General features: G+C 53.3%; 1 protein-coding gene across 1 annotated transcript in view; it reads right to left on the bottom strand.

Annotated features, from left to right (window-relative positions):
* The window catches only part of GPC4 (glypican 4), a 125,253-nt gene that overhangs the window by 58,455 nt on the left and 39,194 nt on the right, over positions 1-27,604 (bottom strand). Inside the window, exon 2 of the mRNA XM_054169527.1 lies at positions 11,891-12,049. Coding sequence (XP_054025502.1) covers positions 11,891-12,049 — 159 coding nt within the window. The remainder of the gene's footprint in view (positions 1-11,890; positions 12,050-27,604) is intronic.

Here is a 27,604-nt window from a genome sequence, read left to right as displayed (position 1 = left end):
GAAGTAACTCATGCACAGTGGGCTTGGAGCACAAGGCCAAGGGCACTCTGAGATCCATGGGACACCAATGTGTCCCTGTGGACAAGGAGGTAAGTGGTATCCTGGGGTGCATTAAGAAGAGTGTGGCCAGCAGGTCAAGGGAGGATCTTCTCCCCATCTCCTCTGCCCTAGTGAGACCACACCTGCAGTACTGTGTCCACTTCTGGGCTCCCCAGATCACGAGGGACAGGGAACTGCTGGAGAGAGTCCAATGGAGGCTGTGAGGGTGAAGAAGGGACTGGAACATCTGATGAGGAAAGGCTGAGAGCCCTGGGGCTGTTTAGCCTGGAGAAGACTGAGAGGAGATCTTGTTAATGTCTGTGGGTGTCAAGAAGCAGACACCTGTGTGTCCTGATAGGATGAGGGGCTATGGACACAAACTGGAACCCAGGGGGGGTTCCACCTCAACATCAGGAGAAACTTCTTTGCTGTGAGGGTGCTGGAGCCCTGGAGCAGGCTGCCCAGAGAGGCTGTGGAGTCTCCTGCTCTGGAGACTTTCAAGACCTTGCTAGGTGTGTTCCTGTGTGACCTGCCCCAGGTGATCCTGCTTAGGCAGGGGAGTTGGACTTGATGACCTTCCAAGCCCTACCATTCTATGATTCTATGCACAGCTACTCTGCCCAACACCAACAGAGAGCCCACAAACAGGGGCTGCTCTCCAGCCTCTGCCCTCTCCCCACACAGCAGAGGGGTGGCTGCACCACAGTCTTGGGGAGCCCTGGCCAGTTTGGGTTTCTTTCCACTCCTTGTCCCAAAGTGGTTTCACTGTACAGCTCTGTTTATCTCTTAAATGCTAATGGAAAAGAGAGGGGATCAGAAATGGGACTCAGCATTTACCAGCTTCCCAGGGGCTGGCTTGGGCTGCACTGTCTGGGCCAAATCCTTCCCTCAGTTTGGGCACTGGGAACACCAAACCTCCCACCTCACATTCCTCTCCTGCACACAGCACTCCTGTACAACATTCTGTACCTGACACTGAAATCAGTGACAGGGAAGAGGGGTCAGAGGATTTTCAGAGGAGGGGACTCTGTCCTTGCTGCTCCTTGAGAGGCTTGGCTGGGCTGGCTGACTTTTCAGTGGTGGAGATGCAGGCAGGTGACTACTTTGCTGCTGGGAGATGGGGCTGGCACTCATCCTTTCCCCCACAAGGTCAAGCCCATGGGCATCATCCTGCCACCAGGATGCTGGTAGAGACCAAGAGCAGTCCCACACTACAGAAGGGCCTCACTGCATCTTGGTGAGCTGGGATGTGGCATGCTGGAGGAAAGCAGGCCTGGGAAGGCTCCATCCTGCTGGGGCTGAGTGTGGTGCTGGGATAGGACCAGCTCCTTGGTCACAAAGAAACACCAGCCAAGGGACATGGTTTTTAGTGTGGTGAATGACTAAGGAATGTAGGAGTGAGGGGGCTGGCTGCTGGGGGGTGAGCTGGAGCTCAGGGGTGGGAGCAGAGGGCAGGACCCTCCACATCTCCTGAGCATCAAGGGCCTAACCTAGCCTAGGTAAAGCTGCTCTGGCAGGAGAGCTGGACTAGAGGGCCTGCACAGGTCCCTTCCAAGCCCTGTCACTCTGTGATGCTGAGACATGGGTTGCAGAAGCTCTCTTGCCTTCTCTAAAATCCAGAGCAGACAGAAGAAATGGCCAAGCCTTGGCCAAGCCCTTAAGAAACGCAGGGACTGTGGAGCAAAGAGCCACTTGTGGACCCAGCACCACAGTGCAGAGGCTCAGCAGCCCCTGGGGCCAGGGCTGTGTCCACCTCACCAGCCTACCAAAAAAGTAAATCACATTAAAAGAACAATCATTTCTCTTCTAGCACATGAGCTACACCTCCTGAGAGATTAGAAGCACAGAATTGTCAGGGTTGGAAGGGAACTCAAGGATCAGCCAGTTCCAACCTCCCTGGCAGGGACACCTCACACTACAGCAGGTTGCTCACAGCCACCTCCAGCCTGGCTGCAAACACCTCCAGGCAGGAGGCTTCCACCACCTCCCTGGGCAACCTGTGCCAGGCTCTCACCACCCTCATGGGCAACAACTTCTTCCTCACATCCAATCTCAATCTCCCCACTTCTAGTTTTGCTCCATCCCCCCCCAGTTCTATCACAGTATCACAGTATAACTAAGGTTGGAAGAGACCCCAAGGATCATCAAGTCCAACCTGTCCCAACAGACCCCACAACTAGACCATGGCACCAAGTGCCACATCCAATCCCCTCTTGAACACATCCAGGGATGGGGACTCCACCACCTCCCTGGGCAGCACATTCCAATGACGAACGACTCAGTGAAGAACTTTTCTCCTCACCTCGAGTCTAAACCTCCCCTGGCACAGCTTGAGACTGTGTCCTCTTGTTCTGGTGCTGCTTGCCTGGGAGAAGAGACCAACCCCCTCCTGTCTACAACCACCTTTCAGGTAGTTGTAGAGGGCAATGAGGTCTCCCCTGAGCCTCCTCTTCTCCAGGCTAAGCAACCCCAGCTCCCTCAGCCTCTCCTCACAGGGCTGTGCTCCAGACCCCTCCCCAGCTTTGTTGCCCTTCTCTGGACACCTTCAAGTGTCTCAATGTCCTTCTTAAGCTGAGGGGCCCAGAACTGGACACAGGACTCAAGGTGTGGCCTAACCAGTGCTGAGCACAGGGCACAATGACTTCCCTGCTCCTGCTGGCCACACTGTTCCTAATGCAGGCCAGGATGCCATTGACCTTTTGGCCACCTGGGCACACTGCTGGCTCATGTTTAGGCAGCTGTCAATCAGCACCCCCAGGTCCCTCTCTGCCTGGCAGCTCTCAGCCACTCTGACCCCAGCCTGTAGCTCTGCATGGGGTTGCTGTGGCCAAAGTGCAGCACCCGGCACTTGGACTTGTTAAATGCCATCACTCCCTGACACCCTCAAAAGTCCCTCCCCAGCTTTCTTGGAGCCCTCTTCAGCTACCAGAAGGCCACAATTAGGTCTCCTCAGAGCCTTCTCTTCTGCAGACTGAACAGCCCCAACTCCCTCAGTCTGTCTTCAGGAGGTGTCTTTAAGAAGCAAAAGCTAAGGACATCTTATCGAGGGAGCAAGAGAAGAGCGGAAATGCTGGAGAGTTCTGGGCTGTGTCCTGTCCCTGCTCCAGCTCCTCCAAACAGCTGAGCAATTTCCTCAGAGCCCTGCTTGGCCAGCACAGCCCCCAGTGTGGAAAACTTCAGCTGGAGAGGCTAAAAGAGGTGAAAGGTGGGAGTTTAATAAACAAGGCTGAGGGCTGATGCAGTCTAAATGTCACTATTAATCCTATGAACGTTATTAGTCCCTGGGGAGAGGGAGAGGAAGGGCACTAACTGGGGAAGATGAGACAAGGCACAGGAGATTTATTCCTCAAACCAAAGCAAATTGAAAAAACCCTAAACAAACAAACAAAATTCACACACACACAAAAAACCCCAACACAACCAACCAACCAACCAACCCCAAACAACCCAAACCCCACCAGCACCCCACAAAACGAAAGGGAGGTTCACAGTCTCACAGTATCACCAAGGTTGGAAGAGACCTCGAGGATCATTGAGTCCAACCTGGCACCACAGACCTCATGACTAGACCATGGCACCAAGTGCCACATCCAATCCCCTCTTGAACACCTCCAGAGATGGGGACTCCACCACCTCCCTGGGCAGCACATCCCAATGGCTAACAACTCTCTGGGAAGAACTTTCTCCTCACCTCGAGTCTAAACCTCCCCTGGCACAGCTTGAGACTGTGTCCTCTTGTTCTGGTGCTGGGTGCTAGAGAGGAGAGACCAACCCCTTCCTGGCTACAACCTCCCTTCAGGGAGTTGTAGAGAGCAATGAGGTCTCCCCTGAGCCTCCTCCTCTCCAGGCTGAACAACCCCAGCTCCCTCAGCCTCTCCTCACAGGGCTGTGCTCAAGGCCTCTCCCCAGCTTTGTTGCCCTTCTCTGGACACCTTCAAGTCTCTCAATGTTCTTCTTAAACTGAGGGGCCCAGAACTGGACACAGGACTCAAGGTGTGGCCTAACCAGTGCTGAGCACAGGGCACAATGACTTCCCTGCTCCTGCTGGCCACACTGTTCCTAATGCAGGCCAGGATGCCCTTGGCCTTCTTGGCCACCTGGGCACACTGCTGGCTCATGTTTAGGTGGCTGTCAATCAGCACCCCCAGGTCCCTCTCTGTTTGGCAGCTCTCAGCCACTCTGACCCCAGCCTGTAGCACTGCCTGGGGTTGTTGTGGCCAAAGTGCAGCACCTGGCACTTGGATGTGTTCAATCTCCTGCCATCTGTCCAGTCGGTCGAGGTCCCTCTGCAGAGCCTCTCTACCCTCTGAGCCCTCTTTCTACCCTCTGAGGTTGTGGTGGTGTGGTGCAGATGTGAAGCCCTGGCTGCTGTAGCTTCCTCTGTGCACAAGAGGTGATCACAGTCCCACAGGTTGGTGGCTTCCCTGCTGTTCTCACTGTCATAGAATGACAGAATTGCTAGGGTCAAGGAGGGAGAATCAAGACCCATGTCATTGTCCTGGCCTCTAGGGATAAGGTTGGGTAGATAAGAGATCCTTTGGAGAGCTCCTCCTCCTCATGAGCCCATGCTCATCTGCAGCTCTTAAGGGCTGCCTCATGGCTGGTGGTGAAACCCATTCCAAGGAAACTAAAAGCTGGCGCTGAAGAGCTCTGCAGCTTCCTCTGCTTAAGGAGAGATCACAGGATCATAGAATTGTCAGGGTTGGAAGGGACCTCAAGGCTCAGCCAGTTCCAACCCCCCTGCCATGGCCAGGGACACCTCACACTACAGCAGGTTGCTCACAGCCACATCCAGCCTGGCTGCAAACACCTCCAGGCAGGAGGCTTCCACCACCTCCCTGGGCAATCTGTGCCAGGCTCTCACCACCCTCCTGGGGAACAACTTCTGCCTAACATCCAATCTCAATCTCCCCATTTCTAGTTTTGCTCCATTCCCCCCAGTCCTATCACTCCCTGACACCCTCAAAAGTCCCTCCCCAGCTTTCTTGGAGCCCCTTTCAGATACTGGAACACCACAATAAGGTTTCCTCAGAGCCTTCTCTTCTCCAGACTGAACAGCCCCAACTCTCTCATTCACACCCACTAATTGCCCAGTGAAGCCCCACAAATGTATCTGAGATCAGGTATGCCAGGGGAAAAACAAAGGCAAATCTTCACCTCTAAGAACATCCAACTGTCAGACTCCCAAGGACATGGAACTGTTGGAGAGGGTCCAGAGGAGGAGACAAAGACGATCAAAGGGCTGGAGAACCTCCCCTGTGGGGACAGGCTGAGGGAGTTGGGGCTGTTCAGCATGAAGAAAAGAAGGCTGTGGGGAGACCTTAGAGGACTACAGGAGAGCTGGGGAGGGACTTTTGACAAGAGTTGGGAGTGACAGGAGAAGGGACAATGGCTTTGAGCTGGAAGAGGGGAGACTGAGACTGGAGAATGGGAAGAAATTCTTGCTAGTGAGGGTGGGGAGACACTGGCAGAGGATGCCCAGGGAGGCTGTAGATGCCCCCTCCCTGGAGGTGTTCAAGGCCAGGTTCCATTCTAGGGCTGACAATTCCCCAAGGATTTTTCATTTTATACAGAAAATATATATGTATGTGTGTGTGAAAAATAAATCCATGCTGGTGGTCTCAACTAGAACAGGAGAGACTCCCAGGAGCACACAGGGCTGCCATGCAAGCAGTTACTTAGACAGGATGCTCTGGCAGAGGGGTTGGACTAGATGATCTTTCGAGGTCCCTTCCAACCCCTAATGTTCAGTGAGTCTGTGTTATATATATGTTCAAGGGCAAGCAAGCTGGGGAGGGGTCTGGAGCACAGCCCTGTGAGGAGGGGCTGAGGGAGCTGGGGTTGCTTAGCCTGGAGAAGAGGAGGCTCAGGGGAGACCTTCTTGCTCTCTCCGACTCCCTGAAGCGAGGTTGTAGCCAGGTGGGGGTTGGTCTCCTCTCTCAGGCAGCCAGCACCAGAACAAGAGGACACAGTCTCAAGTTGTGCCAGGGGATGGATGTTAGAAAGCAATTCTTTCCAGAAAGAGAGATTGGCCACTGGAATGTGCTGCCCAGGGAGGTGGTGGAGTCAGCATCACTGGAGGTGTTTAGGAAGAGCCTGGATGAGGCACTTGGAGCCATGGTTTAGTTGATCAGATGGTGCTGAGTGACAGGTTGGAGTTGGTGATCTCTGAGGCCTTTTCCAACCTGGTTAATTCTGTGATTTTTCTGTGGGAAGACACAGGACTCTAAAGCTCCAATTTTCTCCAAGTATGCTAACTGGGCTGGCACAGAAAGACTGCCACATTCCCTGCTAGGAGCTGAAATGTCTTCTGGTCAGCCCTTTGGGGATGGATAATCAGCAGCTTGTTCCATGGGCTCGATTAAGAGGAGCTAATCCATTTCTGCAAGGCTTTGGTGGCAGATCAGAGCAATTCTGGCAACAGTTCCAACAGCACACAGGACTCCAGCAACAGCTGAGGCAAAGGCTCCAAAAGCCAAGGGGCATCACAGCAACCCCACAAAGGACATGCCAGCCCTTCCACTGTCCTTCTGAAGCAGCAACTGCTGCAAAGGTCAAGCACAGAAGAGAGGCAGCAAGGGTTTGCCTCTCTTCTCAGACCTGAATACCAAGGCTGAGACATTCAAGGAGGCTGTAGCCAGTTGGGGTTTGGTCTCTTCTCCCAGGCAACCAGCACCAGAACAAGAGGACACAGTCTCAAGCTGTACCAGGGGAAGTTTAGGCTGAAGGTGAGGAGAAAGTTCTTCACAGAGAGAGTTGTTAGCCATTGGAATGTGCTGCCCAGGGAGGTGATGGAGTCCCTATCCCTGGAAGTGTTCAAGAGGGGATTGGATGTGGCACTTGGAGCCATGGTTTAGTTGTCAGGAGGTGTTGGATGATAGGTTGGACTTGGAGATCTCTCAGGTCTTTTCCAACCTGGCTGATTCTCTGATTAGCAGCCAGAGAACCACCACAAAGATTTTCAAAGGGCTGGAGGTGACAGTTTGCTGCCATCCTGGAGCAGCCTTTTCCAGCATGAGGATGTGTCACCCTGCAAGAGGAGTGTCTGTCCCACTTGCCAGGAGACTACACAGGTGACTTCAGCCTCTGCAATATCTTAGGAGGTCATGGAGAAGAGGTCTTATAATGAGAGCCTGAGAGAGCTGTGATTGTTTAGCCTGGAGAAGAGGAGGCTGAGAGGGAACCTTATTGCTGTCTACAGCTACCTGAAAGGAAGTGGGAGTGAGGCTGGTGTTGGCCTCTTCTCCAAAATCACTAACAGCAGGACATGAGGAAATGGCCTCAAGTTGCTGCAAGAGTGGTCAGGGATGGGCACAGGCTGCCCAGGGAGGTGGTGGAGTCCCCATCCCTGGAGGTGTTCAAGAAACCAGCAGATAAGGCACTTCAGGACATGGTCTAGCAGTCATGGAGGTGACAGGCAGAAGAGGTCAGACTTGATGATCCTAGAGGCCTTTTCCAACTTCAATGACACTATGATTCTACAATTGTGTGCTCTGTCCCTCTCCACAGCTGCAGCAAGAGAAGCAGAGCCAGCAGGGCCAGGGAGGGGATTCTGCCCCGCTGCTCCACTCTGCTCAGACCACAGCTGCAGCTCTGGGGCCAGTTCTGGAGCCTCTGTGCCAGGAAGGATCTGGAGGGGCTGGAAGGTGTCCAGAGAAGGGCCACGAGGAGGAGCAGAGGGCTGGAGCTGCTCTGCTGTGAGGACAGACTGAGGGAGTTGGGGTTGTGCAGGCTGGAGAAGAGAAGGCTCTGAACAGACCTAATTGTGGCCTTCCAGTATCTGAAGGGGGCTCCAAGAAAGCTGGGGAGGGACTTTTGAGGGTGTTAGGGAGTGATATGGAGCAAAACTAGAAGTGGGTAGACTCAGATTGGATGTTAGGAAGAAGTTGTTCCCCATGAGGGTGGTGAGAGACTGGCACAGGCTGCCCAGGGAGGTGGTGGAAGCCTCCTGCCTGGAGGTGTTTGCAGCCAGGCTGGATGTGGCTGTGAGCAACCTGCTGTAGTGTGAGGTGTCCCTGGCCATGGCAGGGGGGTTGGAACTGGCTGAGCCTTGAGGTCCCTTCCAACCCTGACAATTCTATGATGCTGTGATTCTGTGATCTCTCCTTAAGCAGAGGAAGCTGCAGAGCTCTTCAGTGCCAGTTTTAGTTTCCTTGGAATGGGTTTAGCCACCAGCCATGAGGCAGCCCTTAAGAGCTGCAAATGAGCACGGGCTCATGAAGAGGAAGAGCTCTCAAAAGCATCTGTTTTCCACCCAACCTTATCCCTAGAGGTCAGGACAACTATATGGGTATTGATTGTCCCCTCCTTGTTGTACTTTGGGCACATTACAGCAAGAGTAGGAAGAATTACACTGGACAAGAACTCGAAGGTGCAAGGCAGAACTGACCTGGTGACCAAGCACCAGGACTGAAGGAAGGAAGCAACCACCACAGCACAAGCAGGCAAACACTTAGCAGCAGGCTCTTAAACAAACAAAACTACCACAGCAATCCAGAGTCTGAGGAACTCAGCAGGGAAACTCCTCAACTTGCCCCAGCCACCAGCAAGAGAAAGGGGTATACCTTCAGCCTCCAGATGGCTGGGCTGGAGGAGGGAGAGAGGCAATCATGATGGAAGATGGTGATCAGTTCATCTCTGCTTCCACACCAGGTAAAATGAATAGGATGGAATAGGATAGGATAGGATAGGATAGGATAGGATAGGATAGGATAGGATAGGATAGGATAGGATAGGATAGGACAGGATAGAATAAGAAATCCCTAAATCAGCTTTGTCTGCAGCGAATGAAGCAAATCTGGTACCAGCAGATGCTCAAAGACAAGGAGGACCATTAGGCTTTGGGACAAGCTGAGGAGGTTGTTAATTCTCCTTCATTAGCTTCCTACAGAGCAGAGAAAACACCCTGCAGGGACAGGCTGGGCACAGCACATCCAGGAACAGGATGCCACCATCCTCTTCCAGCTTTGCCTGCCAAGGGCTGCCAAGGCTAAGCTCAGGGCGAGCCTGGCACAAAGCAGCCTGCCAGGGAAACCAGGCAGCACAAACCAGAGAGCTGGCACAGGGCTCCCTGTCAAAGCTCACCTTGATTGAAGCCTTCTGCTTTCAAAGGGACCCAGCCCAGCTTAGTTTAATATCCCCCCTGCTGTCACCAGGCCCTGGAGCCATCTCTCACCCCACAACCAGGCAGGCACACCCAGCACTACGTCTGCAGCACGTCAGGGATGCTAATGCAGGCAGCCCTGCCTGCTCTTTGCTCTCAGTGCAGCACTCCCCCAAAGCCTCCTCGTTCATTTAAGGTGAAGCAGATGCTGCTCCTCTGCTCTCTTTGAAAGGGCTTATCTCAGGGCTGGATTTCATTAAGTGGCTTGTTCTGCATTTAATAAGCTTGCAAGTCTAGACACTTTGCTTCTCTCTCTCTCTCCCTCTCTCTCACCCCTTTAGTGTACCAGCAGGTAGAGACAGCAGAGGTGAAGAGGGAAATATTTAGCCAGCAGATTGAGATGCTATCAAGGTGATTATGTAATTCCACTTTGACTCACTGCAATTTCAGACCCAGGGACTTTTTTCTCTCACCCATGGGCCAATCCCTTTGGAAAGAAAGGGGTTGCTACCTGCTGCAGTCCTGCAGAGAAGGTTCCCAGAAAGGTCTCCAGGAAGGTCAAGGCACAACCTTTGGGGTATCAGTAGAAAAATCTATTTGGAACCAATGGACAAACAAGGGAGGAAAAAGGTCCAGAGGAGCTGTGCAGGGGAAGCACCCTCCAGAGGAGGCCACGAAGATGATCAGAGGGCTGGAGCACCAGGCTGAGAGAGTTGGAACTGTTCAGCCAGGAGAAGACTCCTGGGAGACCTTAGAACAGCCTTCCAGTATCTGAAGGGGGCTACAAGAAAGCTGGAGAGGGACTTTTGGCAGTGCTAGGATAAGGGGCAACAGATTGAAGCCTGAGGAGGGCAGGTTTAGTCTGGAGATTAGGAAGACATTCTTTAGTGAGACACTGGAACTGTTTGCCCAGGCAGGCTGTGGATGTTCCCTCTCTGGAGATGTTCAAGGCCAGATTAGAGGAGGCCTTGAGCCGCCTGGGCTGGTGGCAGGTGTCCCTGCCCATGAACTGGATGCTCTTTAAAGATCCCTTTCAACCCAAACCATTCTATGGCTCCATGAAACACGAGCAGAACAGCAGCCTCAGCAACCCAGCTTCAGCTATTTCCACGTGCATGGAAGGTGGGCAGTGCTGGCAAGGTGTGTGCCAGCTGCCTCCAGAGGGAGTTTCTCCCTGATGAGCCAGACAAGCCCTCTGGAGATCCAGTCTGACAGGCCAGGGCCGGGGATGCCAGGGCAAGGTCGAGACCAATCGTTTGCTTATCAGCCAGCAGCCTCGCTCCAGCGATGGGAACCCAGCCCAGACCTTCCTCAGTTTGTTTCTGACTCTGCCTCACACTTGAACCCTTGGCCTCCACACAAACCCAGGGCTGTGTTCAGCTGAGTGAGGTGGCTCCAAACCCCTGCTGGCTCTCCCCAGCACGCCTGTGGAGCAGGGCTGTGAGGCGGTGCAGGTTGCAGGGACAGGGATGTACCAGCACAACTAACTGCCAGCTCACCCTGAGAGCAGAAAGGCTTTTCAAAGGCATAATCACACAGCAAAATCTCTCTCTTTGAGAAACCAGCAGCCATAATCAGCAAATATTTCTCATGGGGATTGCAAAACAAGTCATGCTCTGCCCTCTGAGCCGTTGAGTCATGACCTTCCCCAGTGAAGGGGGAGGCAGAGCACAACAACTGCCCAGAGACTCACAGAATTAACCAGGTTGGGAAAGACCTCAGAGATCATCAACTCCAACCTATCACCCAGCACCATCCAATCAACTCAACCATGCCACTAAGTGCCTCATCCAGGCCCTTTTTAAACACTTCCAGGAACAGGGACTCCACAACATCCCCAGGCAGCACAACCCAATGGCCAATCTCTCTTGCTGGGAAGCATTTCTTTCTAACCTCCAGCCTAAACTTCCCCTGGCACAGCTGGAGACTGTGACCTCTTGTTCTGGTGCTGGGTGCCTGGGAAAGGAGACCAGCCCCCACCTGGCTACAATCTCCCTTCAGGGAGTTGGAGAGAGCAAGAAGGTCTCCCCTGAGCCTCCTCTTCTCCAGGCTAAGCAACCCCAGCTCCCTCAGCCTCTCCTCACAGGGCTGTGCTCCAGACCCCTCCCCAGCTTTGTTGCCCTTCTCTGGACACCTTCCAGCAGCTCAATGTTCTTCTTAAATTGAGGAGCCCAGAACTGGACCCAGGACTCAAGGTGTGGCCTAACCAGTGCAGTGTACAGGGGCAGAATGACCTCCCTGCTCCTGCTGGCCACACTGCTCCTGATGCAGGCCAGGATGCCATTGGCCTTCTTGGCCCCCTGGGCACACTGCTGGCTCATGTTTAGGTGGCTGTCAACCAGTACCCCCAGGTCCCTCTCTGCCTGGCTGCTCTCCAGCCACTCTGACCCCAGCCTGTAGCTCTGCATGGGGCTGCACTGGCCAAAGTGCAGCACCTGCCACTTGGATGTGTTCAGTCTCATGCCCTTGGCCTCTGCCCATCTGTCCAGCCTGGCAAGGTCCCTCTGCAGAGCTCTTCTACACTCTAACAGATCAACTCCTGCCCCCAGCTTGGTGTCATCTGCAAACTTACTGATGACGGACCCAATGCCTTCACCCAGAGCATCAATTAGGATATTGAACAGGATGGGGGCCAACACTGACCCCTGGGGGTGTGACACCACTGGTGACTGTTCAAGAGGGTGAGAGATTATTTTTTTTCCCCACTTTTTACCCCAAGGACAGCGAGTTCAAGGCCTCTGCACTTACCATCAAACTTCTTATACCGGGAACTAAACATGGTTTGTAGGTGATTGCTGAGCTCCACGACAGCATTCCTGAAGTCATGTTTACTCTGCTGACTGTACTTCTCCTCCATCTCTTGAGAGCAGCATGTGTAGCCCTGTGAGCAGACTTTCAAGTGGTCCCCTGAAAAGCAAAGAAAAAACAAAAACATTCTCAGTTGAAAGGATTCTCTGTGCAAAGGCAAAGAGGCCAGCTTGGGAGGCAGGGGGTGCCAAGGAGAAACCCCCTTCCTGTGAGCACTGGCATGGGATGGGATGGGATGGGATGGGATAGGATGGGATGGGATGGGATGGGATGGGATGGGATAGAATAGAATACAATAGAATAGAGTAGAATAGAATAGAGTAGAATAGAATAGAGTAGAATAGAATAGAATAGAATAGAATAGAATAGAATAGAATAGAATAGAATAGAATAGAATAGAATAGAATAGACCAGGTTGGAAAAGACCTCAGAGATCATCAAGTCCAACCTATCACCCAACACCATCTGATCAACTAAACCATGGCACCAAGTGCCTCATCCAGGCTCTTCCTAAACCCTCCAGTGGTGGTGACTCCACCACCTCCCTGGGCAGCACATCCCAATGGCCAATCTCTCTTGCTGGGAAGAACTTCTTCCTAACATCCAGCCTAAACCTCCCCTGGGACAGCTTGAGACTGTGTCCTCTTGTTCTGGTGCTGCTTGCCTGAGAGAAGAGACCAACCCCCACCTGGCTACAACCTCCCTTCAGGGAGTTGGAGAGAGCAAGGAGGTCTCCCCTGAGCCTCCTCTTCTGCAGGCTAAGCAACCCCAGCTCCCTCAGCCTCTCCTCACAGGGCTGTGCTCAAAGCCTCTCCCCAGCCTCGTTGCCCTTCTCTGGACACCTTCAAGTGTCTCAATGTCCTTCTTAAACTGAGGAGCCCAGAACTGGACACAGGACTCAAGGTGTGGCCTGAGCAGTGCTGAGCACAGGGCACAAGGACTTCCCTGCTCCTGCTGGCCACACTGTTCCTGATGCAGGCCAGGATGCCCTTGGCAATCCCTCAGCTCCAGCTTTGCACAGCACCATCACAGGCAGGTGGGCTGACGCCAAAGGGGTTCAAGCTTGGGCAAACTGTGCAAATCTTTGTCAACACTGAAGATATGATCCAAACAAAGCAGCCAGGATGGGAAACTCATCCTCCCAAATCAGATGGTATTTTAAAAGCCACAGCCTACATGTAAGCTGCTGCCTTCTCTCCCATCTCACACCCTGCTGCCAAACCTCCTCCCTCATCATGGGGAAGCAGATGGAGGGAGAAGTGAAGGCTCTTCCCCTACCTGCTCACACCCAGGAAGCCACCACCAACTTCCATCCACTACCAAGGTTCAGAAACTCACTTCCAGAGCTTGCAAAGGTCTTGCCAGCCCCCTGGACAGAAAGCAACTTCTTGACAGGCTGTGACCCATGCCCTTACTGAAGAGCCATCCCACCTGCCAGAGCAGCAAAGTGTGTCTAGAGAAACAGAAGCAGGTTTGGTGTGGTGCAAAACAAAGCCTGCCCATGACTAACACCAGCAGTTGCTGCTCTGCCTGCATTGTGCAAGATCTTCTGCTCTCATTTAGAATCATTGAGTCATTAAGGCTGGAAAAGACTTCTAAGATCAAGCCTAACCATCAGTCCAACACCACCATGCCCACTAACCCATGTCCCCCAGTGCCATGGCCACACATTTCTTGAACAGCTGCAGGCATGGGGACTCCACCACCTCCCTGGGCAGCCTGTGCCAACCCCTGACCACTCTTGCACCAAAAACATCTTTCCCAATCTCCAACCTAAACCTCCCCTGGCACAATTCCAGGCCATTTCTCTCCTATTATCTGATATCCAGGGAGAAGAGACCAACCCTAACCTGTCTCCAACCTCCTTTCAGGGAGCTGCAGAGAGCAATGAGGTTTCCCCTCAGCCTCCTCTTCTCCACACTAAACATCCCCAGCTCCCTCAGCTGCTCCTCCCCAGCCCTGTTCTCCAGACCCTTCCCCAGCTTTGTTGCCCTTCTCTGGACTGGCTCCAGCCCCTCAATGTCCTTCTTGGAGTGGGTGCCCCAAAACTGAACCCAGGACTCAAGCTGTGGCCTCACCAGTGCTGAGCACAGAGGGCAAATCCCTGCCCTGCTCCTGCTGGCCACACCATTGCTGATCCAGGCCAGGCTGCTGGTGGCCTTCTTGCCCACCTGGGCACCCCCTGGCTCATCTTCAGCTGCTGCCAACTAAACTGCTGGGCAGTTTCCAGCCACACTGCCCCAAGCCTGGAGCATTCTTGGGGTTGTTGTGACCCCCAGCACTTGGCCTTACTGAATCTCATACAACTGCCCTTGGCCCAAATTTGCCCAGCTGCTGAACCTCTCCACCTTACTCCCTAGCCTAGAAATGTTAGTAGCTCTCCTTTCAGACACATAAAAACTGTGTTAAAAGAAGATATATTTCTCTGTACATCTATGTAATTCCCAAGAACCTCTCCTCCTAAATCTGCTTTCCTGTTGCACCACAGGGTCTGTTTGTTTTGCCTGGCATTACAGAGAGACCTTGACCAACAGATAACTCTGCCAGAGTTAATTTACTGCACAGGACTGTTCACTGCTGGTGAATTACAGAGAGCTCCATGGCCTGGGCTGCAGGAAGCAGCACAGCTGAGGCACAGGGAAGGGGACACAGCCAGAAGGTTGAGGGAGGGGATTCTCCCCCTCTGCTCCACTCTGCTGAGACCACAGCTGGAGCTCTGGGGCCAGTTCTGGAGCCTCTGTGCCAGGAAGGATCTGGAGGGGCTGGAAGGTGTCCAGAGAAGGGCCATGAGGATGAGCAGAGGGCTGGAGCTGCTCTGCTGTGAGCACAGACTGAGGGAGTTGGGGTTGTGCAGGCTGGAGAAGAGAAGGCTCTGAACAGACCTAATTGTGGCCTTCCAGGATCTGAAGGGGGCTCCAAGAAAGCTGGGGAGGGACTTTTGAGGGTGTCAGGGAGTGATAGGACTGGGGGGGGGGGATAGAAAAAAACTAGAAATGGGTAGATTGAGATTGGATGTGAGGAAGAAGTTGTTCCCCAGGAGGGTGGTGAGAGCCTGGCACAGGTTTCCCAGGGAGGTGGTGGAAGCCTCCTGCCTGGAGGTGTTTGCAGCCAGGCTGGATGTGGCTGTGAGCAACCTGCTGTAGTGTGAGGTGTCCCTGGCCATGGCAGGGGGGTTGGAACTGGCTGAGCCTTGAGGTCCCTTCCAACCCTGACAATTCTAAGTGGTGGAATCACCATCCCTGGAGGTGCTCAAGAAATGAGCCCATGTGGCACTGCAGGACATGGTCTAGTGGTCATGGAGGGGTTGGGCAGGAGGTTGGACTTGACTATCTTAGAGATCTTTTCCAACCTGGGTGATTCTGTGATTCTTTCTGTCTCAGAGAAGAGTGCCCAGCATCAGACACCTTCAGGGGCACAGCACCAAGGGATGCAGCTCCATTTAGCTTGGTAAGATATTTAAAGGAGAGAATCACACTAAGTCACAGACTGCCAGCTTGGAAGGGACCCCAGGGATCCTCTGCTCCAACCTCTCCAGGTGACAGTGCAGTTGCCATGAGCTGGCTCAGCACCCTGGCAAGCTGAGTCTCAAGCTGCCCAGTGCAGGGCACTCCACTGCTGCCCTTGGGAGATGATTCCAGTGTCTGACTGTGCTCATGGCAAACATTTTCTCCTGGAGTGCAATGGGAATGTGCCCAGCAGTACCTTGTCCCCATCCCCCCTTGTCTGTTCCATGGCACTCCTTGTACAAAGGGAGTCTCCATCCTCCTGGCAGCCACCCTTCATGTGCTGCTCCATGGTGAGGAGGTCTCCCCTGAGCCTCAGGGCTGAACAAACCCAGTGAATCTCAGCCTCTCCTCACCTGGATGAGGCTCACCCAGGGTTTTCAGATCCTGCCTACCTGTCACAGAGAACACCTGGGCACTCCTCTCTGAGCCTGCCTTACTAGCTAGCACTTTAACAAACCAAAGTGTCCAAGCACCACCAACTTTGAATCTCTGCTCCAGTTCCAATAGATGACTACAGCTCTTTGACACAAGGGGAAACAGCAACAGCAGAAAAGTGATAACTACAGCTTCAGCAACACCTCCTTTGCTGGTGTCAAAACAATTCCCTTTCCAAGCTCCTCTAGCACTTGGGAGTTTGTTTGGGAGTTCTCTATCTCCACCCTTAAAGCTCTTGGTGGGGGAATCAGGTTGGGAATATTCTACCCTAAATGCACTTCATGATTTCAGTGTCATCTCCATGCTGCATGCCTGCCTGCCTGTGGTGATTACAAGTCCCACACCTCCCATTCTTTTGTGCTGGATGGGGAAGCCTCTTACCCTGCTTGCCAAAGTCAAATCAACTGATAGTGAGGTTGCTTTTTCTAGCAACCCTCTGAAAGGGTTGCCAGGCTGGACAGATGGGCAGAGGCCAACAGGATGGCATTCAACAAGTCCAAGTGCCAGGGGCTGCACTTTGGCCACAACAACCCCAGGCAGAGCTACAGGCTGGGGACAGAGTGGCTGAGAGCAGCCAGGCAGAATGGGACCTGGGGGTCCCATTCTGGTGGACAGCAGCTGAACAGGAGCCTGCAGTGTGCCCAGGGGGCCAAGAAGGCCAATGGCATCCTGGCCTGGATCAGGAAGAGTGTGGCCAGCAGGAGCAGGGAAGTCATTGTGCCCTGTGCTCAGCACTGGTTAGGCCACACCTTGAGTCCTGTGTCCAGTTCTGAGCTCCTCAGTTTAAGAAGGACATTGAGAGACTTGAAGGTGTCCAGAGAAGGGCAACGAGGCTGGGGAGAGGCCTTGAGCACAGCCCTGTGAGGAGAGGCTGAGGGAGCTGGGGTTGCTTAGCCTGCAGAAGAGGAGGCTCAGGGGAGACCTTCTTGCTCTCTGCAACTCCCTGCAGGGAGGTTGTAGCCAGGTGGGGGTTGGTCTTCTCTCCCAGGCAAGCAGCACCAGAACAAGAGGACACAGTCTCAAGCTGTGCCAGGGGAATTTTAAGCTGGAGGTGAGGAGAAAGTTCTTCCCAGAAAGAGTAATTTGCCTTTGGAATGTGCTGCCCAGGGGTCTAGTCATGAGGTCTGTGGTGCCAGGTTGGACTTGATGATCTTTGAGGTCTCTTCCAACCCTGGTGATTCTGTGCTTCTGTGAGGTGGTGGAGTCCCTGTCCCTGGAGCTGTTCAAAAAGACATTGGCTGTGGCACTTGGAGCCATGGTTTAGCTGTCAGGAGGTGTTGGGTGACAGGTTGGACTTGATGATCTCTGAGGTCTTTTCCAACCTTATTGATTCTATATAATTCTCTTCCAACCTTATTGATTCTATGAAAGCATTTCAGAAGTGGTCCCAGATGCCCTGGGATGCCTAAAACAGTGGTTCTAACAGCAACTCCAGTTCACTGATGATCACTAAAAGCTCAATGGATTTCACCACAGCTGCAATTTGTACCTATCTGTGCTACTGGACACAAGCTACCTTCCCACCTACCCCCATGAAGTGAAATCCTTTTACATTTCAATGCTTTAACATGTTCATCCTTCCCAGGGAGGGTGGGGAGACACTGGAATAGGTTTGCCCAGGGGGGGTTGTAGATGATCCCTCCCTGGAGGGGTGTTCAAGGCCAGCTTGGATGAGGCCTTGGAGCAACCTGGGCTGGTGGGAGGGGTCCCTGCCCCTGGCAGGGGGGTTGGAACTGGATGATCTTGAAGGTCCTTTCCAACCTAAACCTTCCTATGAATGAATTGGTCTTTGATCCCCCTTGTGCCAGATTCACAGAGTGCCTCTTGGGGACACACACACAAAAGCCAAGCGAGGAGGACACTTACTGAGAGTAAATCAAGATTGCCCAGACCTCATTTGGGGGATCATTAAGAAATTAGGCTGCAAAATGCAAGTCAGACACTCAAAAATGAATGACCAAGCAGTCTAATTATGGTAGATACTTCTCAGTCATGTCAGCACTATGTGCTCTTGGCTTGGGACCAACAATTAGCTCTGTCTGGAGCAGAGGAGCTCCAGCTACTCAGTGCTAATTGGAGGCTGCACTGTGTTACCCAGTGTTAGAAACCAGGAAAGTTAGGGCTCTGAGCTGCCTTTCCTGCAGCTTTCTTCTGCCACAGTAAGAGACACCAATGGAAAGTCAGCAGAAGACACTGAGGGCTCCAGTTTACCCATGAGAAGGGTTGCCCTTAGCACCTCCACATGCCTGAGAACGTGTCCCCACCTGGGGCAAAGCAACAGGCACTGAGCATTTGGAGAAATGCCATGTCCAGCCTTCACAGAACCCCAGAATCACAGCATGCCAGGGGCTGGAAGTGACCTCCAAAGCTCATCCAATCCACCCCCCCCTGCCAGAGCAGAGTCACCTAGAACAGATCACAGAGGAATGCACCCAGGTAGGTTTTGAATATCTCCAGAGGAGGAGACTCCACAACCCCCCTGAGCAGCCTGCTCCAGGGCTCTGGCACCCTCACAGGGACAAAATGTTTCCTCCTGTGCCCATGGCACTTCCTCTGCCTCAGCTTCCACCACTGCCCCTTGTGCTGGCATTGGGCAGCACCCAGCAGAGCCTGGCTCCAGCCTCTGGGCACTCACCCTGCACATCTCTATCAACAGCAATGAGGTCACCCCTTCAGATCAGCTCTCAGCATCCACCTACAGGACTCCTCCCATGCCCTGAAGCAGCGCAGCACCAGAAAACAGCTCTGAAGCAGAGCAGGGCCACAACCACGGCATGCAGGGCAATGGAGCGGTGGCCCTTGGCAAGCAGCTGCTGCCAGTGGTGCACATCAGCACCAGTCACCTGCACAGAAAACACCAACCTAAAGGCAGGAGCAAAGGCAATGCTCTACAACTTCAGAAGGGACTGTGGTGATAGGACAAGAGGCAGTGGTTTGAAATTAGAGCAGGGGAGATTGAGGTTGGACACTGGGAAGTTCTTTGCTATAAAGGTGGTGAGACACTGGAATGGGTTGCCCAGAGAAGTTGTGGACACCTCACCCCTGCAAGACCAGGCTGGATGAGGCCTTGAGCAGCCTGGTGTGGTAGAAGGCTCTGAGGAGACCTTATTGTGGTCCAGTATCTGAAGGGGGCTCCAAGAAAGCTGGGGAGGGACTTTTGAGGGTGTCAGAGAGTGATAGGACAGGGGGGGATGGAGCAAAACTAGAAGTGGGGAGATTGAGATTGGATGTGAGGAAGAAGTTGTTCCCCAGGAGGGTGGTGAGAGCCTGGCACAGGTTGCCCAGGGAGGTGGTGGAAGCCTCCTGCCTGGAGGTGTTTGCAGCCAGGCTGGAGGTGGCTGTGAGCAACCTGCTGCAGTGTGAGGTGTCCCTGCCCATGGCAGGGGGGTTGGAACTGGCTGAGCCTTGAGGTCCCTTCCAACCCTGACAATTCTATGAGGTATCCCTGCCCCAACAGGGGGGGTTGGAACTAGATGATCTTCGAGGTCCCTTCCAAAGGAAGCCACTCAATGATTTGACTTCCCAACTGGCAGTGAACTTCTCTAAAGAAAATGAGTTGGGTGGGGAAGGAGGGGAAGGATTATTTTAGGCTCACTTAAACAGAGCTCCAATGCTGGTGTGCAGTGTGTGAAGAACACTCCTGGTGTGTGCTCCCTGTCAAGGGCACATTTGGCAATAATTACTTCCCCAAGTTAAAACTCATCAAACAATGCCCAAAGAAGGCAACTCTTCATCTACTGTTGAGTGCTAAAGGCTCGGCAGCCTTTGTAATTTATCACCCTGTGAGCCCAGCAGAGAATATAACCCTGCCACAGCTTCCTTTCAAGTTGGGCTCTTTATTGCATTGTTTGGCCAGGAATGCAATCATCACATCAGGGGCTGCATGGTAAAAAGAGCTTAAGTAGCAGAGAACAACTCCAAATGTCTGCCCCATGTGCACACCACGGCTGCAGCCTGCTATGGATCCGCAGCAAATCTCTGCCAGGGCCCTGCTGCAGGAAGGCTTTCCCTCTATTTTGTATTGCATATGAACACAGGGAGAGAAATGAGGGACCCACAGGCAGAGATTCATAGAGTGGACTGGGTTGGAGAGGTCCTTAAGAATCATCCAGTTCCAGCCCCACTGCCATGGGCAGGGACACCTCCCAGCAGCCCAGGCTGCTCAAGGCCTCATCCAGCCTGGCCTTCAACACCTCCAGGGAGGAGGCAGCCACAGCCTCCCTGGGCAACCTGTGCCAGTGTCTCCCCATCCTCCCTCCTTCTAGAATTTCTTCCTCATCTCCAGTCTCAAACTCTTTTAGGGTGTCAGGGAGTGATAGGACGGGGGGGGGGATGGAAGAAAAACTAGAAATGGGTAGATTCAGACTGGATGTTAGGAAGAAATTGATCCCCACAAGATTGGGAGAACCCCCCCTCAGTCTCTAGTCTCAATCCCTTCCAGCTCAAAGCCATTGTCCCTCACGCTGTCACTCCCAGCCCTTGCCTAAAGTGCCTCTCCAGCTCTCCTGTACCCCTTTCAGGTCCTGGAAGGCTGCTCTGAGGTCTCCCCACAGCCTTCTTCATGCTGAACAGCCCCAACACCTCCCAGCCTGTCCCCATTAGAGAGAAGCTCACCCCCTGGCTAGCTAACAGCACCCCTCTGGAATGGAGGTGGTGTTCAAAGGCAGAAAGGCCACGGGAGGTTCTGTCACCATTTGTACTTCCAAGGAAGTGTGCTCAGAAAGTTGATCTCACAAACTTACGGCTTAAGCCATTACACAAACACCACAGCTCACAGAACCAGAGAAGCCTTTGAGATCATCAGTTCCAGGCTCAGCAGACTCCAGGTACACAGAGTTCCTTTCAAAGCAAGTAGCTCTTCTGCAACCTCCTGGAAAACAAGCTTTCATCCCATGAGTGCAGCAGTTTCAGTGGCAACTCAGGGGAGCTCCGTGACCTTAAAGAGCAGCTCCCTTCATCCATCAATTTTCCAAGGCCTTTTCAAAATGTTCTTTCTTTCTGGATGTCCAACTTGGCTTCCCAGCCTGCTTCTCCACACCCTGGCAAAGCTCACACTTCAAGTATACCTAGCTGCAAAACCAAGTTCAACCTCCAGGAGTGGTTTGCTAGGAGGCAAGGGGGGGATCAGTTCTTTAGAACACTCCCTCTAGGCCTTCACAGGCATGAGCTGGTACCCAGGGGGTTCCACCTCAAAGGAATCTTCTTTGCCATGAGAGTGCTGGAGCCCTGGAGCAGGCTGCCCAGAGAGGCTGTGGAGTCTCCTTCTCTGGAGACATTCAAACCCCACCTGGATGTGTGCCTGTGTGACCTACCCTGTGTGATCCTGCTTTGGCAGTGGGGCTGGACTAAAGAATCTCTGGAGGTCCCTGCCAACCCCTGCCAGGCTGGGATTCGCTGCAGCTCAGTAAACAAGCCCAAGGCAGTTTATGGTCAGAGATGTAACTGTTGGGCTTTGCTTCCACGTGGGAAAATGAGCCCTGGGGCAAGCTGGGCTGGTGGAGGAGTGGGAGTCAAACACTGCTGGAGGACCTGGGGCCACCACTTCAGCCCCACACACTGCCCCTTCCCTCCAGCACACACTGGCTTGTGTCATCTTTAAAAGCTTTCTGACTTCCTCTGAGCCAACGAGCAAAGGAATCCCGGACTGTAATGCCAGGCTCTAATCCCATTTCACACTAGACTTGCCTTCCAATTATCACAGAATATTAGGCTTCCACCCATCATATATAATTGACATGCCACCACAGCTTTGCAAAACCCCCAACAAAGCTGACAAGCAGCACTTAGCATCACCCCTGAGCAGGGCTGCGCTGCTCCAGCCCCACGGCAACAAGGGACCAGAAGAAGAAAGGAGAGCCCCAGCCTGGGATCCACCTCCAGCAGAGGCATTGAGGCAGGCAAGGCTACCAACCAACCAGCCCAGCCACTCACCAACTGTACCCAAACCACCCCAACCTGCCACCTTTTCTCCTGGCTACAAGATGAGTCTGGGATGCTCAGTACCTCCACCACCTCCCTGGGCAGCACATTCCAATGGCCAGTCTCTCTTGCTGGGAAGAACTTTCTCCTCACCTCCAGCCTAAACCTCCCCTGGCACAGCTTGAGACTGTGTCCTCTTGTGCTGGTGCTGCTTGCCTGGGAGAAGAGGCCAACCCCCACCTGTCTGCAACCTCCCTTCAGGGAGCTGTAGAGAGCAAGAAGGTCTCCCCTGAGCCTCCTCTTCTCCAGACTCTTCTCCAGCAGCCCCAGCAGCACACATCAGAGGCTCACAGGATGTCAGGGGTTGGAAGGGACCCAAAGAGATCATCCAGTCCAGCCACCCTGCCAGAGCAGGGCCATAGAATCCAGCACAGGTCACACAGGAATGCATCCAGACAGGCCTTGAAAGGCTCCAGAGAAGGAGACTCCACAAGCTCTCTGGGGAGCCTGTTCCAGTGCTCTGCGAGCCTTAACGCCTGGATGCAGCTGGCAGAACACAAGGGGTTAAAACTGGTGGTGGGCTCAGGCAGCAGGAGCACCAAGGGCAGATGAAGAGGGAAAAAAAAGGAAGACTCTGAAATCAGGAATTCTGCCAGTTTTTACCCCTGATAAATCCACAGGTGGAGTCCCTGTTCCTGGAGGTGTTCAAGAGGAGATTGGATGTGGCACTTGGGGCCATGGTTTAGTTGTCATGAGGTGTTGGGTGACAGGTTGGACTTGGTGATCTCTGAGGTCTTTTCCAGCCTTATTGATTCTGTGATTCCAGGAATGGCTTGGGAGCTCTTTTCCATGTGTGATGGTGCTGCCTGGAACCTCAGGATCCACACCACATCCTCCCCAGCAAGGCAAGGCTTAGCTCACCATCATCACTGATTATGCTGCTTTAGCTAGGGAATCATAGAATTGTTTTGGTTGGACAAGATCCCCAAGACCAAGTCCAACCATCAGTCTGAGACCACCATGGCCATTAAACCACGTCCAAAAGTGCCATGGCCACAGGTTTCTTCAATACCTCCAGGGATGGGGACTCCACCACCTCCCTGGGCAGCCTGTGCCAACCCCTGACCACTCTTGCAGCCAAGACATTTTTCCTGTTCTCCAAGCTAAACCTCCCCTGGCACAACTTCAGGCCATTTCCTCTCACCCTATCCCCTGATTCAAGGGAGAAGAGACCAACCCCCACCTGGCTCTAACCTCCTTTCAGGGAGTTGTAGAGAGCAATGAGGTCTCCCCTCAGCCTCTTCCTCTCCAGACTAAATATCCTCACACCTGCTGCTGTAGAGCACTGCAGAAACACAGCAGTGCCTTGGCACAGAAACATTTCCAGGTGAAATGGCACCGAGCTGCAAACACCAAAAGGAGGGAGAAAAGAGACCCTACTGTCCCCTCCTTGGCTGTCACACACACAGGCTGCTCCAAGGTGTGCTCTTGCCTGGAACAAGCAGGAAACTCCATTTTTTTTTGAGCTGCTGGCTCAGAGCAGCCCTTTTTCCACCAGGTGGTCAGTCCTCTCTGCTTGCTTTGAAGAGGTGCTGCTGTGGGGCTGGTGTTTATCTTACTGGGGAGAACACTCCTGCGGAGTCAGCCATGCGCCAGGAAGGAAGAGATGGGAAGCAGCACTGAGGTCCTGCTAACAGAGGTGATGTATCCACCAAAGGCAGCAGAGGTAGAAGTCCCTAAGCTCACATCCTGCAATGACACAGAGGTGCTGGTACCCTCTGGTCAGAGTGGGCTAACCAGGTTAGGATGTTGAGAGCCAGACCTCCCCTGATGCTGCTTCCAGCCCAAACCACCACTTCGACTGCACACGTCCAGGAGAAGCGCTTTGGGCAGCCTCCTCCCTTCACCTCCCACCACGAGACACAAAAGTATACACCCTGTGTCCAAACTGAATCACTTCCCATCCCTAAAGGCCACCCTCATGCAATCAGTGTCACCTTTCCTTTCTTCCCTCCTCACAACATTTGCAATTCCCTTCAGGATCTCAAAGCCCAAAAAGCACCGAAGAAAAAGAGAGCGAGAGCACTCTGTGTACCCTAAATCAGGTCCTGACCATGGAGAGCAGCAGCCAACACTGCCCTCCAGCTTGGCATGGGGACTCCAGCCCTTCCCCAGCCACAGAAGCCCTGTTCATGGATGTGAATGCATCAGGCTGGGAGGGAGCCTCAAAGGTCATCTTGTCCAACCCCTCTGCAGGGAGCATGGGCATCTCTCAACTAGATCAGGTTGCTCAGGGCCGCATCAAGTTTGACCTTAAATGCCTCCAGGGATGAGGTCTCCAACACATCCCTGGGCAACCTGCTCCAGTATTCCACCACACTCATGGTGAAGAACTTCCTCCCAATGTCCAGCCCACATCTCCCCTGCTCCAGTTTCAAACCATTGCCACTTGTCCTATCCCCACCCTTCCAAACAGCCCCTCCTCACCTTTCCTGAAGGTCCCCTTCAGATACTGAAATGCAGCTAGAAGGTCTCCCAGGAGCTCTCTCTTCTCCAGGCTGAACAGCCCCAGTTCTGCCAGCCTGTCCCCATAGCAGAGGTTCTACAGCCCTCTGATCATCTTTGTGGCCTCCTCTGCACCCATTTCCAGCAGGTCCATGTCCCTCTTGCATTGGGGACCGCAGAGCTGGGACACAGCCCTGCAGGTGAGGGCTCTCCCCAAGAGCAGAGTGGCAGAACTCAGAATAGAATAGAATAGACCAGGTTGGAAGAGACCTTCAAGATCATCGTGTCCAACCCATCAACCAATCCAACACCACCTAAACAACTAACCCACGGCACCAAGCACCCCATCAAGTCTCCTTCTGAACACCTCCAATGATGATGACTCCACCACCTCCCTGGGCAGCACATTCCAATGGGCAATCACTCTCTCTGTGTAGAACTTTCTCCTAACCTCCAGCCTAGACCTCCCCTGGCACAGCCTGAGACTGTGACCTCTTGTTCTGGTGCTGGGTGCCTGGGATAAGACATCTGCCTGTCTACAACCTCCCTTCAGGGAGTTGTAGAGAGCAATAAGGTCACCCCTGAGTCTCCTCCTCTCCAGGCTAAGCAACCCCAGCTCCCTCAGCCTCTCCTCACAGGGCTGTGTTCCAAGCCCCTCACCAACTTTGTTGCCCTTCTCTGGACTCGTTCCAGCAAGTCAACCTCCTTCCTAAACTGAGGGGCCCAGAACTGGACACAGGACTCGAGGTGTGGCCTAACCAGTGCAGTGTACATACCCACATGTACCTCTCCCCTTCCAACCACCCAGGATGTGTGAAGCCAGAAGCCACCCTGGGGTGCAGAGGGTTCCCCAAGCTGGTTATGGAAGCACCCGGATCGGGCAGCACGTGCCGGGGCACAGCGCCTTCAACATCCCAGGCAATCAGCAACCCCTGTTAAACAAGTGGTTTATTTGCCTTATGAATGTTCAAGCCACTTGTTCCCCTCACCCCCCAGCACCCCCTGCTTCCCCTTGGGCTGTTAATCACCTCGGGTTCCATGTCTCTAACAGCACAGAAACTAATTCCCCAGACCCCCGGAGCAAGCTTTAGAACATTGCAACGATTTGAGGCGGGTGGGTTTGGGGCTTTTTTTCCCCCCTTTCCCTTTGCAAACTTGTCAAGCAGTCAAAGCAGACTCTTTGATACCCAACCCAAAGGCCTTTAACCTCCTCTTAACAAGAGGGAACCTATTTTCAGGCCAGCTTTCCTGCCTCTGTTAACTCAGCTGCTAATCCGCGGCGCGGGCGCGGGGACCGGCGGCGCGCACAATGCCCCCGGTGCCACCTCCTGCCACACCACAAAGAGTCCCTCATTATTTCCAGAGCACCTACCTACACTTACTTAAAATATCCTACACAACCCAGGTCTGTCTGGCTTCTATTTTTCCATTTTGCTTTGTTGACAGCTTTGGGTTCCCAAATTTACTGCCATGAGAGACAGGGCCTGGAGAGAACAAGAGAGATTTATGCCCTCGTGTGTACATTAAGCCAAAAGCACATTAGGAACCTTCATTTTCTACTGGAAAGAGCAACTTAGGACACAAAGAGGGCTCTTGCCTTCCACCCTTCCAAGTCCAAATTACCACTGCAAAGCTTGGCCTCGAGCTGATGACAGAGTCAGGTCCCTGAAGGACCAAGTCTGGGCAAACGCTGCCCGCTAAGGCTGACCAAAGCGATCTCAGGACATCGCTCCAGCGTGGAGGCAGAGCAGGAGAACTCTTCCCATGCTCCTAATGCAGCTCTTCAGCCCCAAACAAGAGACAAAGACTTGCCTGCATTCTCCACTGCATCCTGGGAAAGCATTACCAGCCAGCTGAGGTCCCTTCCTGCCCACCTCTCCTGCCAAGGGCAATAGAGAGGCTCAGGTGGAAGTCCCCAAGCATCACCAGTCAAGAGAGATCCCCTCCTGCCAAGGGCAATGGAGAGGTTCAGGTGAGGGTCCCAAAGCATTACCAGCCAGCTGAGGTCCCCTCCTGCCTACCTCTCCGGCCAAGGGCAATAGAGAGGCTCAGGTGGAGGTTCCCAAGCATCACCAGTCAACTGAGGGACCCTCCTGCCAAGGGCAATGGAGAGGGTCAGGTGGAGGTTCCCAAGCATCACCAGTCAACTGAGGGACCCTCCTGCCAAGGGCAATAGAAGAGTTCAGGTGAAGGTCCCAAAGCATTACCAGCCAACTGAGGCCCCCTCCTGCCCACCTCTCCTGCAATGGAGAGCTTCAGCTGGAGGCCCCCTAGGACCACCCCAACAACTCACCCCAGTACTGCATCCTTTGCAGGTGATGCCCAAGCAAGGAGGATGCAGGATCTCACCTCCAAGCAAGGAGGATGCAGGATCTCATCTCCAAGCAAGGAGGATGCAGGATCTCATCTCCAAGCAAGGAGGATGCAGGATCTCACCTCCAAGCAAGGAGGACGCAGGATCTCACCTCCAGCAGGGTTTTAGGAGTTCCTTCAAACTCACAACCTGCTCACCTGAGGACAAATGCCATCAGTGCTCCACTTCCACAGCACTTCCCAGCAGGGTGGCCTGAGCACTGCAAGGCTTTACACCCTGGAAACCTCCACCCCGAGAGCGCTCTGCTTTCATTCCAACCAAGAGGATATTGAGCCAATTAGTGGCACACCAAACACAAACCAGACAGATGAAGATAATGCATTTCTGTACACATCAAAAAGAGAGGCAAACCACACAAAGGCCTGAATATTCCAACGAGGCAAGGCCAGAAAAGAAAACCCCAACAGCCCACAAACAAAGCACAACCACTTAATTAAACTTCTTATTTAGGCAAACCTGGAGAGCAAAATAGCTCTGGGTCAGCAGAGGATTCTCCTTGGCTCTAGCTGAGGGAGAAACTTCAATGAAAAGCAAGAGGTGTTTCTTAATTAAAACAACCAAAAAAAAAAAACCCAAAAGACAACCCCAAACCTCCCTACTTGACAGTGCTGAGTGAGAGCTTCAGAAATGCAAATGCTCTTTATTATCACCAAATTCTTTAGGCATGAAATAAGGTTTTCATAACATGTCTCTACCCAAGAGCCCTGAGTAAGAGGTGTTACACAACAGACAACTCATGCTGAAAAGCATCTTTGGGGTGGGTTTTTTCCCCCCCCTTCTCTGATGAGGAGGGCAGATAGACAAGAGATCCACCTCTGGGATGGCTGAAGGAGGGAGTGTGCTGCTGCTGGCCTCATCCAACCTGGCCCTGAACACCTCCAGGGAGGGGGCATGCCCAATCTTCCTGGGCAACCT

This window comes from Dryobates pubescens, chromosome 18, assembly GCF_014839835.1.
Source record: "Dryobates pubescens isolate bDryPub1 chromosome 18, bDryPub1.pri, whole genome shotgun sequence".
Classification (NCBI taxonomy): domain Eukaryota; kingdom Metazoa; phylum Chordata; class Aves; order Piciformes; family Picidae; genus Dryobates; species Dryobates pubescens.
The sequence above is the reverse complement of the archived record's forward strand: the minus strand, read 5'-3'. Positions and strand labels throughout refer to the sequence as shown.